Raw genomic sequence first — 12,025 nt, 5'->3', positions numbered from 1 at the left:
CGCTAAACCCTGTTTAGCCATGTTAATAAATGTTTTCATCCATTTTTGGCTGTAAATATCACGTGAGCAATTGCTAATTACTGTCGTTTTTTTGACGTTGCAAAACGCAAAACATGGCGGGTGCTCCGCCGACGACAGAATTTCGGAAGTACCATCGTGTCTTGTACACCCCTTTCGAAAGCCACGTGCCGATTATCGGAAGGTCGGGACCACAGCACAATTGCGGAACAAGGCACATTGTTGAACGTGCAAGTCATTTCGTAACATAGGGGACTTCAAAGCGCGGCCAGCTCTCGAAGCTGACAAACCAATCAAACAGCGTCGAAAGTGCAAACGTCACTGTTCTCATCACCATGTTATCTGGGTGTGTTTTCGCCCTCTAATGCATACAAACGCATGAAGTGTTCAGAGACGTTGCGTTTGTAGTCCGCCATTGTGCAGGGATTTCACAGCCGCCAACAGAGGGCAGTCTTTCGAAAACGGTCTGTTTGGATACCAAGATATTAACCCAATAGAGCTTTTTCTTTTATTGTTGCAGTTTACACAACATACACCGATAGGCTCATTTTGGCCGCCAATGAGTCTACGTCTAGAGTGCCGGCTTCTCCTATATCGAAATAAACCCAAGAACTTAAAACAAATATATATACCGGTTGATGTTTTAACATGTCGCCGACTACTGCAGCAGGTGCTACCAATCCCAGTGAAAGAGAACTCGAGCAGCAAGATAATATTCGTGCACGCATAGTAACACATAAGGCTGTTATACTCAATTTTTCTTTAGTCCAACCACAGCAAACGCTACAATCTGATGGAGCCAATAAGGCAGACCCCGAAAATATATGGTCACTGCGCTCATCACCTTTCTGGGTATGACGTCACCTACTCAACCAATCCCGCACAATGCATGGGTCGTAATCCCGCGCCTTTTTTGTGTTCATAACTGGTCTTGCCAGAAATAGAAAACCAGCAAAGACAACGGACACCGTAAGGATGCAGTTCGACCTCAACCATCGGTTGAGTTCGGCCTCAGAATAGAACAGACTACTGCGTGGATTTCGGCGAGGGTTTGAGTCACAATTGCGCCGGGTTAAACCGTTCTTCTCGCAGCCAGAACTCCAGAAGAGGCGATGCCAGCGGCAAATGCCTGACTTCGAGAAATGAAAAGCTCACGCCTTTCTAAAGCTAAAAGTTTTCGCGGCACGGCGGCGAAAATGTGAGCACCGGCGAACGGAGATTAAATGAGCATACGTCATTAAAGTTCCGGTGCTTGTTGTTCTGAAACTCGTGTACAAACTCTCAACGTTTATTTTGTAGAAACCAACCTTTGCACTTTTACTTTCCCGGAGTACGACACTTTGGCGATTTATCGGCCCTTCTATAATTTTGAAACAACGAGAAAATATTTGTATGCGGTCGGCATGAGGGGTTGTGTTTCTGCGCTTTCTTACGATATAAACTCGTAGGTTTCTTAATCCAGGTAACTGAACAAATGAGAAAAAAAAAAAGGCTCACTGCGTGGATGAAATTTGTAACCGCTACAAATACCCTGAAAAAAAAACAACATTTAACTGATTTAGAAAGTTTTCACACGTCCAAAGCTTTTCAAAAGACTCAGACATCCAAAGCAGCGGAATAAATTCGTCTCCAGACACCTGTGTTCTTCTAGCCACACTGTAAACGTATTTTATTTTAATTTATTGTTGCTTTTAATTTTTGTAATAAGCCCTACTGAATCAGCCTAAGTTTGATTGACCTAAAGTCAGCTGAAAGTAGTCACTGCTTTAGTAACAGAGGGCAAGGCGAGTTCTTAGAACCATTATGTGACAAAAACGTCCAATGACAAATCACAAAGCACGCAATATGAATATAGTGTGCCGCACTATTCGCTTCTTAAGATGTCAGTGGCTATAGTTGCAGGAGACTCGATTGCGTTTTTCTAGGGCGCAGCTCTTAGGCGCCCGTTTCCGGCTTGAGCGGCGTCGCCGTCGGCTTAACCGCGCGTTGCATTATGGGACGTCCCCCTTAATGACGTCAGACGTGACGTCACATGTGACGTCACGAGCGTCACGAGTGACGTCAGCAGGGTCACTAGGGCCACGAGAGACGTCACTCGTAACCGAGAGTTGCATTATGGGACGTTTACAATAATGACGTCACACGTGACGTCACGTGTGACGTCACGAGGGTCACGAGTGACGTCACGAGGGTCACGAGTGACGTCAGGAGGATCACTAGGGTCGCGAGTGACGTCACAACCTCAGGAGGCACGCACGAGTGACGCCACGAGTGTCACTGGGGTCACGAGTGACGTCAGGAGGGGGAGGGAGGGAGGGGAAGAGGGGAGGAGAATGAGAGGAGGAGAATGAGAGGAGGAGCAGGGACGAGTATGGACGAGGGGGAGAGGAAGGAAGAGGGGAGTGTACGAAGAGGAGGGTTTGCCCCTCCTCTTCCTCCGTACCCTTTCCTCCTCCCCACCTCCTGCTCAAGAGCTGCGCTCTAATTCGGCATTACGGGAGAGGTGTAAACGCCTCATTTCTTTCTCTGCACGCTGGGGCACAAAACACCACCTCCATAATTCGTTGAATTAATCGCTTTGCTTATTTTTGAATCATATTACGACAAACTAAATTTTTAGCTGAACGCTGACAAGACTTATATGGCTATTTAGTTTGGTTCATCATGGGCTCCCTGATGAAAGATGGCAAACATGCCATGCGTTCAGACAATCGCCTCTTGTAACGAAAAAAAAAGGTGAGGTGTCAGTGTCTCCGTCTAGGCACTAAACTATTAAGGTGGGCTAGTTGGATACGCATATTTCGAATTAAATAGCGCGAAGGTCAAGAACAAACTGACGGTACAAGCGCTAACTCACAACTGTCGTTTTAATAATCACACAGAAGACGAGAAAGAGCTAGCGTTTCTCTCTCGTCTCTCTTCCCATCTAGGCAATTTCATTTTGGGTATTTTTCATACCGAAAAGAAAGACGAGAGAGAAACGCTAGCTCTTTCTCGTCTTCTGTGTGATTATTAAAACGACAGTTGTGAGTTAGCGCTTGTACTGTCAGTTTGTACTTGACCGTCGCGCTATTTATTTCGAAAATTCATCTAGGCACTCTGATAATCCCTGAGTACCTCTTGGCAGACCGCTCCGTATATCGCTGCTATGAAAAAATTGAGAGTCGTGCATTTCGGTAATTCAAACTAGTTCATAAGTGTGCAACAGTCTAACAAATAGCGTACATTTTAATAATATTAAAAGGGGTTTAACGTAAACAATAGAAATCCAATCAACACTGACAATAGTTTTCTGTTCATGACATCACGGAACCGCTTCTGTGTTGCAGGAGGGGACAGTCACAAAGGAGAGAACGCTAGCTTTATTACCCTTTTGATGAAACGAAATATTAATTTTTGCACCTAAATACGCGTTGTGGTTCTTTCAGATGGAATGATGTTGGCGGTTGGAGCAAATGACGGATTTATCTACATCATTCTTGTTCAGGATCAAGGTCAAACAAACCAGAAGGGTGAAGTTATCAGGGTGAGTGAATCATGTTTCGATGGGATTTTTTTATTAATTTTAGATTTCATGATACTCAGAATTCAACATGCTTAAATGGGTCTACACTTACAGGGCCGGGATTCCATTGTTAACGTCGATTGGTCCAGCGACAACCGTCTCCTGCAGGTGGTGACAAGCGACGGTCAATATCAGGAACTTCTTTGCTGTACGTTTTACTTTATTCACTTTTGGTCACGCGATGATTAGGTTTGACAAGTTAATACTTGGCAGCTTCCAGTGTAGCCATGATAATTATTGCAACGAGGGTGTTTGCAGGGCAAGATTGCTTGTTGTCATTTAGGTTATGGTGATAAACGAAAATCGAGAAATGGTTTAGTGAGGAAGCGTTCTGGGAGGGCGAATCAGATTCAAAACTGAACTCTTGATACCCAATTTCCAACTTTATTTGAATTAACCGGGTTATTGGATAACTTTAGGGTTAATCATCGGAAAAATATTTAAGTATTTTATTTGGTTTAGCATTTTTTTAAATTAAGTATTTCATTTAATTAAATATTTTATTTAGTCATCATCAGTATTCGGAGGGTTAGGTATACTTAACACTTAAAATTCCCCAAACCGGATTTTCACAAAGCCATTCTTATTCGGAGGAAACCATAAGATTATCTGTGGTATTCCAGGGGATGTAAACAGTCTCAAGGCCAAGTCTCCTACGCTGACCAAGGTGGACTGGCAAGATCTCACGTGCACATTAAATCCAGACGTCGTTGGTAAGTCTTTGTATCATTTTCAACTAATAATTTTGAAGCTCACATGATATATTATCAACCTTAGACATTGTAAATATGCACTAAATATACACCAATAAAGGGAATTGCCCTTAGGTCACGGTAGCTGGTACCAAGGAAGTGATAGAAACCGTGACCAAATGGTTGATTACCGTCACATCGTGAGTTTTATAGGCTGTAGGTTCACCGCCTGAGACTAAAGTCTGACGTAGAAAGTATGAAATATTTCGGCAAATAAAACTTCAAGAAACTTCACGGTGTTCAATCCAAGGGAACTTGTCGCTGGCTGTTATGGGCATCATGCTGAGTTCTTGATTGAAATTCATCGTAGGTCGCATCACTCTGGACAACAGAAGCAAGCGCGGGCATCGCATTACCATAACTGAACTTTAGAGCCTACACATTTAACCTAATTCACGCTATTTTTCATTCGGAGTAGTGTGTAGGTTAGCTGTACCGTCTGCGAGGCGTATGTAAACACTGACTATCTGCCTAGGCCTTGCAAGCCATGTTGGCATCTTCCACAATATGAAAGACATTCACGGAGGCAGTTTACGCGGCGGTGCTAAGCAAATAACTGTCAGAGGCAGTTTATTTTTCGAGGGATAATAAAACGTCGGTTAACTTTGTCACCACGAGCAATGCGGGGCTGGCGTAACTGACTCCCCCACAAATGCCTGCAAATACCTCGTCAAATGGGTGTTTAGTATTGTTGGAGACTATATCTGGGAACTGGAAGCCGGTAGCTCCCCGCTGGTTTCCGTAGCTATCAAAACACGTAGCAGCTTGGGAGCATTTGTTGCTCATGATAACACACACTACAGCGCACTACTGCAATATTGAATGGGGTTGTGGGGATATTTATACAGCGTGTAGTTGGTCAGCCATTTCAAAGTTGCGGCGAGTCATTCGCTGCAGATGAGCAATTTAGCCAGTGCAGTACAACCGCCAGCCTGGGGCCTTTAACGTGCACCACGCTGTGGTGATACACGACCGCACGCTATTACGATGCTCATCCAGATCGAAACGGGCAGGGATGGGGATTGAACTCGCGATTGCTGGGTTCTGCAGCACGAGCTTTCGCTCCACGTGCTCCGAGCTGGTGTAGGCTAGCCCACTCGGCCACCGATACCCCACTAATGCAAAAGTACACTCACACCGTACACTCGCTCCTTAAGCCTGGTTCAGACGGTTGCGTTTGACTGCGTTTGACTGCGTTGCGGCTACGAGAAACCAGGACATCCCTGCTGCTTATATCGCGTGCCAAGATGATTCCTTGAATTGGATTCCACGCTTCATACGAAGCACGGATGTGTCGGTGACTCGCTTTCGGTTCTCGACACAACGCAGTCAAACGCACTCAAACGCAAGTGTCTAAACCGGCCTTTACACACGAAAAGAAATGAGAAATTCAAACGAACCGCGCTGTCAAACAAGTTGTCATTCAGCGCGGTTCGTTTGAATTTTTTCTTTCTTTTTCCTTTTTTTTCTTTTTCTTTTCGTGTGTTAGGAGTGAGTGTATGGTGTGAGTGCTTTTGCAGTAGTGCGCTGTGGTGTGTGTTATTATCTAAACACCCCTTGACGTTGTTCACTGTCCATTTCTGACGACCCCTCCCTCCGCCCCCAAATAAAGGTTCGTCCCCTTACAGTAAACTCAACGTCATGGTTTCACAAGTGCACTGACATTGACCGCCGAAAGACTTCAACCACGCCACAGTACCCATAACTGCCAGCCTAGACACCCTCTAAGCAGTGCTCAGTAACTTTTTTTATATATTTTTTATCCAGTTTATTGATCGATTAATCTTAACGATCATTCATTCATTTATTTATTTGAAAATACGGTCAGTGCTCTTTTGAGGGCCACTAGCGGGAGGGCTCAGATAAGTAGAGTCACCAAGAGCTTAGGAACGCTGTGTGTGACGTGACCCCGCTATCTTATTATTGCTCCCCCAAGCAATCAGATTGAGGCATTCGTTGATAAGAGCACCGAAGAACGAATAGCGAAGCAGGAAGCTTCCACATAAAAATACACGCCCTACACTCTAAGAAATGCATGCGTGTCTACTTACCCGCAAAACACTGGAAGAGCCAATCTCTGCTATCTACGAAATCAGCTCAGCGAATGATGAGGCGGAACATCTGTTTAGACCTCAAAATTAAGTCTTCGCTGTGGCATTACGCAATAAAAGCATGACGCTTTGCATTGCGTAATGCCACAGCGCAGACTTCATTTTTAGGTCTAAACGGATGTTCCGCCTCTTCATTCGCCGAGCTGATTCCTTAGATCATAGAGATTCGCCCTTTGAGTGTTTTGCGGGTAAGTAGACGCGCAGGAATTTCGTAGAGTCTCGGTTTCATAAGCTGCCTGCGACTATAAAAAACACAAAAACAAATCATGAAAAAATATAACAACAGACACGTCTCGCCGTTCGTAAAACAAGCAAGCATAAGTATTTGACATGTAAAGAAAAATACGAGTCTGATCGAGACTGTGTAGTCTGTGTTACCTCGTGGCACGTTGAGGTAAAGCGCACTTCCAAACTATAGAAGCAATATGCGTGACAACGAAAGGAAACTGAAGCGTATCTTTCGCTGTATGAATGAGAAGCCTACAGTGTTTGTTTTATCAAGTTGTATCATATCTTGGGCGATTATTGAGGAGACCAAAAGAGGTTCACAAAGTTTTTGTTTTGTTCGAAAATTTTCCGCGTTGGTTGTGATTGACCCTTGTTTGACGAGAGTGTAATGCCTTTAAGTGTAACTTAAAAAAAAGATAGTTTACCTAAAGAGGCTTTACTTGCAATTTAACGATATCTGGAGCTTCCGCTTTTCTGCAAAGCTCTCGGGACAGCTAACCGCGCTGTCTATTATGGGAGCTCGACGAATGATGAGACTGATCCTATGTTTAGACTTCAAAAAATAGTCTGCACTCCGTCAAAGAACGACATATTACCATGCGCAGTGTCACAGCAAAAACTGTTTTTTTTAAGCTCTATGCATTTTCAGTCTTGTCATACGCCGAGCTCAGTTTGTCGCTTGTGGTGCTGAGCACTCCCGAGTGCTTTGCGAGAAAGTACAGGCGCCCAATTTCTTAGCCTTTATCGTGTGTACGAAGTAATATACAGAGTAATGGAAAGACGGTTAGTTAGCTAGGGGAATTCGCGCATTTCGCGGCCACACTAAATATCTCCTATTCATACACGTTAAAAATGCCCCCTTATCCCCAGGCATTTGGGACAACGAGAACCTGAGGGACGCGGTGAATCTGACCTGCCACCGATCACACAACAAGGCCGTTGTGGCAGCTGGAGATCGCGCGGGATTCCTGAGAATATTCCGGTTCCCGTGCACGAACATAAAGGTTGGTTCCGATCGTGTACCTGTTAATATTTTCTTCTATATATATATATAGAAGAATATATATATATCCTTCTATATATTCTATATAGAAGAATATATATATATATATATATATATTTTTTTTTTTAATTGTGTTCCAACTGAAGTTGACTCAAATTTCGCGTGCGTTCCTGGCGTGACATTGCTTCCCCGAGAAGTGGGAAGGGTAGAGCAAGTGGAAGGGGGGGGGGGGGGGGGCGCGTAGTTCACAACTTGGTGCCCTGACGTCACGCCACAGCGGTGGCGCTGTGGTCGGCGTGGTGCACGCACATTGCCCACACGTGGTGTGGACAAACACGGACTTGCTTAAGCAGAAGGCAGTAGAGGTAGAGAGGGTAGAATTGCCCTCCGCGCTTCTCGTATTTTCTCTTGCGGGTACTGTTCCAAGCAGAATCACTGAATGTTTCCAGAGTACCAAAACTCCCAGGCTCGATGGCGCCAAGATGGCGGCTGAATCTTTTTTTTCTCTTGTTGTGGTCATTATGAGTGTTTAGAAAGCATATTTGTGCTTAAAAAACAAACGAAAAAAAAACTATATTTTTATGAACTTCTATTGAAAAGTAGTACAAAATGTCAGAGGCGTAATGCTTTCATAATATTTTGGTTTGCAATGTTTTCTGGCACAATTAATATTGTTTTTATACAAGCATCTCTCACCGGTGACTTCAGGCAGTGCGTCCCGACCTGGGCGCGTCTGAACTTTGGTGGTAATTCTCGGCGCGTTCGCTTAGGAGACGGGAGTTGGCATCCCTGAATGGCCGATCATACCTAATATAGAGAAGTCACAGCAGACACTATCGAAATCAATACTCTTGAAACATTCAGTGACTCTAGTTGCAAGAAAGAAAAGGTAGGAGAGGATGACGAAGCGCCGCTTTGAAAAGACTCAGCAGCGGGTTCTAAGATTGCCGCGATTGAACGTGAGTGTCTGGTGCGTCTCCCAATAAACGCAATTCTGCATATGCAGGTCTGGTTGATAGATCGAAATAGTGTAGCGATTGTTGTAAATCAGCTAGTGATAAGTTCTTACTTCAAATGCTTCAACGGGTTAACTACATTGCTCAAGGACCGCCATTATTGAAACTAAACTAAGGCCGAATTTCCAATATAGCTATAATGCAACGGAACTGGACAGCGCTCTTAGCCATCTCTTTAGCCTGGTCTCAACAATTAAAGCTTAGACATTTCAAGCTTGTCCTTGTTTTCTTAATTTTGGCTTTCCAATTACCAATATGATAAAACCTATGGCAACACAACAGGTTGATGTCCTATACGATATTTGTTTGGCTGAAAGGGATCTAGGTGCATTAGTCTCCCAATAGTTAGTTCAAATTACTTAATGCGAACAACGTTGGCTGCTGTGGTATTATCAGTTTTTTTAGTTACTCGTTCGAGTTAAAAAGGTGGACCTCTCTGTTTTTGTACTTGGTTGTGTTTTGCTTTATTATTTCCACTTATCAGTTGCAAAGTCTTTCAATGTGTTTCTCGTCACAAATCTTCCGCCAAAGTTAGTTTTGAGGATTGAAGCTGCCGTCAGGCACGCGCCACTGTCGAAGGGGGCGGGGGGGGGGGGGGGGGGGGGGGGGAGCGGGGGCGGAACTCTCTGTTTCGCCTCTTCATTCTGGGTGAGCCAATCAAACTTCAAGGTAACAAAATATTTTGCAAAACAATTTCTCGTACACAGTAATTTAGTTACGCCTGTAATTAATCGCTGTATGCGAGCACCGATCATCCTTTATTTGTATTAAGTAACCGTAACTTTCAAACACGTTTTTTTCAATCAAAACTACGCTATTTCTTGCACAAAAGCGCCAGGCGACTGAGCGCACGTGTTTTGAGTGACTCCCCAAAGTCCCTCCTCGCGCGGTGTGGAAGTTTGGCGGTGGCCGCAACATTGAAGAGTAATTTTAATACGCAAAAAAAAAAAGAAATGTTGATATCATTCTAGGGGATCGTTGCAGATAACAAAATTTGAGCTGTTATGAGTCTACAGGGCCAAAGGTGTTTCCAATAACGAGAAACACGGTCAATGCAATGACGCGTCACGGCGGTCTAGGTGCTGCTAATTTTGAGGTGCTACAGAATTCCAGTAACACCTCCCGGTTGCCAGACTTCCAGTGGTGGTGACTGAACTGGCGACTCTATGTCCCCTTGTCGACACCAGCGCACTGGCGCAGTCATGAATGTAACCCGCATAGCGTTTCGAAGACGTTTTGTGACCAGAAGCGCATTGAAGGTTGCTGACGGTAGTATATTCAGATTAACTTCTTAAGTCGTATAATTCCGACCTAACGCGAGGAATGTCGGCATCTATATTTCTAGGCCTTGCTTTGGCAGTTTTCAAAATGCTTGACGAAAAAACTAAAACAATTTCAGAGAACATTAAAAATTAAGGAGAGAGTGCAGGCGCGCTGGTTTAAGACTGGCATAGCAACCCTGGAGCAAGGAGAAGAAATGACAGACAATCAAACACCCAAATCCAAGCCCCTTTTTTTACTTTGATCCAGGGTTTACTGTGGCAGAACATTATTGCCGCAGACCTTTTCTGATGAAGGTGTTCTTTGAGTCAAATGCATAAAACAATGTCATTATCTCTTACAGGCTGGATTCACGGAACAAAAGATCAGCTCAGCTCCCGTAACCTGCGTGCGATTTCTTTACGGCGACAAGTACCTGGTTACTTTGCTGGGTCACTCAGGCTACTTCGTTGTATGGAAGATGATATCGAACAAACCAAGAGGTGGCACGGGCAAAGTGGCGTGACTTTGATAACTTGCATTCCTGTGTCGATCTGCACTTTTAATTTTGTGTACAGTCAAATATTTTGCTAACTTTCCTTTGTGTACAGTGAAATATTCAACGGCCGCCATTACAACGACAAAAAGAGCCTGCGACGGGATCATTTTCGGTAGTGCTCTTTGTGATACACTCGTTGATGAATATTGGCGGCACGTTCTACAAGTGAAATATCTACTTTGTGTAAAATCGACTTACTGGCGGGATTGTTTAAAACTATTGCATTGTTGTGAAATGAAAATCATCAAAGAATGTTGCTGCTCCAACATTGGGTAAACTAACGCTATTAATGCACTTTAGGCGACAAGCAAAAATTGCATTCTCAGCGTATCGTGCTGCAATTTACCACAAATGCGCAAACGGGTAAAGCAATTTTACAGTGCAGAAATAAAAAAATTAAAAATGAGCGTATCTCTGTAAAAAAGAAACTTCCACAAAAGCCTGTTTTGGGCAATCGACGCCGCCACTTCGCAGGCGATGCACGCGTAGAGATAAGTGCTGTCGACAGATGGCGAACGCCAAGTCGAGGGAGCGCTGACCGATTCGGGGTGATAGCAGACGATCTCCCAAAAGGAACCGTAATTGGCCGGCCCACCCTCGACGCGACGTACGCCCTCTGTCGACAGCACTTCTGTCTGCGCGTGTACGGTCTGCAAAGTGGCGGGCTAGACTGCCAAGAGCATATTTTCTTTTTTTTTTCCTTCTTTTTAGAAGGGTAAGGAACTTCTTTTATTTTTCATTGTAAACTTTCACCATCTTGCACCTCTGAAGTAAATTGTAGCGCGATACGTTGAAAATCCGATTTTCGCGGGCTGTCTCAAGTGCCTTAAAAGTGTTAGTTTACAAGCTGTGCATGGCAACCAGATAAGTTCAATAAGAGACTTACGTTTATACCAAAGCGCTTAAAGTATTTTATGTTACTTCTTTTTGTGTCTTAGGAGCCTCATGTTATTTGAGAATGGGTTATTCGGGGGTTGTGTCTTTCCTAACATGTTAAGTCAAACTGAGTTCAAAATGGATTAGAAATCGCAAATACGAACGTGGGTGTGAACACGCTATCACACTACACGCAAGATGACATCGATGTCTCGTTCTTGGTCAGATTTACTAATTTTTATAGCCTCAAACAAGGGAACGTCTGTGAAAAGAGCTGAGGTCAGATATTCCCTAAAAAATATTTTTGACAAGGGACGTGCCTCGTGTTTGGAACCTAGAGAGCAGTGCGCTAGTGCCACAAATACCTATGTACATACCTCATTTTATTCTAGTAGAGAAATCTGTAAGAAGCAGCTTAGTTAAACTCCACTTCAAAAGCAGATTTGTCGAGCCCTATTGTTGAAGTTGTTTAACTTGTGAAGTTACTGCTGGCGAGCTGGCATTGCTTTTGTGAAAGTGCTGAGAAAGCAAAGCCTTTTTTATATATTACGGTTAGGTTACAACTGAGAAACTGGCATTACAGTCGTAAACTCGCCGAGAAAAGCCAACTCTTGTATATATGATGCCCTTTGAGCAT

General features: G+C 44.0%; 1 protein-coding gene across 1 annotated transcript in view; it reads left to right on the top strand.

The window, feature by feature from the left end:
- The window catches only part of LOC8040937 (echinoderm microtubule-associated protein-like CG42247), a 76,398-nt gene extending 65,675 nt beyond the window's left edge, over window positions 1–10,723 (top strand). Inside the window, exons 14-18 of the mRNA XM_042290357.1 lie at window positions 3,447–3,544; window positions 3,638–3,731; window positions 4,207–4,296; window positions 7,545–7,678; window positions 10,318–10,723. Coding sequence (XP_042146291.1) covers window positions 3,447–3,544; window positions 3,638–3,731; window positions 4,207–4,296; window positions 7,545–7,678; window positions 10,318–10,479 — 578 coding nt within the window. The 3' untranslated portion in view covers window positions 10,480–10,723. The remainder of the gene's footprint in view (window positions 1–3,446; window positions 3,545–3,637; window positions 3,732–4,206; window positions 4,297–7,544; window positions 7,679–10,317) is intronic.
- The last annotated feature ends 1,302 nt before the right edge of the window (window positions 10,724–12,025 follow it).

The sequence above is a fragment of the Ixodes scapularis genome, unplaced genomic scaffold, assembly GCF_016920785.2.
Source record: "Ixodes scapularis isolate PalLabHiFi unplaced genomic scaffold, ASM1692078v2 PGA_scaffold1__304_contigs__length_218370807, whole genome shotgun sequence".
NCBI classification, from domain to species: Eukaryota; Metazoa; Arthropoda; class Arachnida; order Ixodida; family Ixodidae; genus Ixodes; species Ixodes scapularis.
This window is presented reverse-complemented; position numbering and strand designations above follow the sequence as displayed.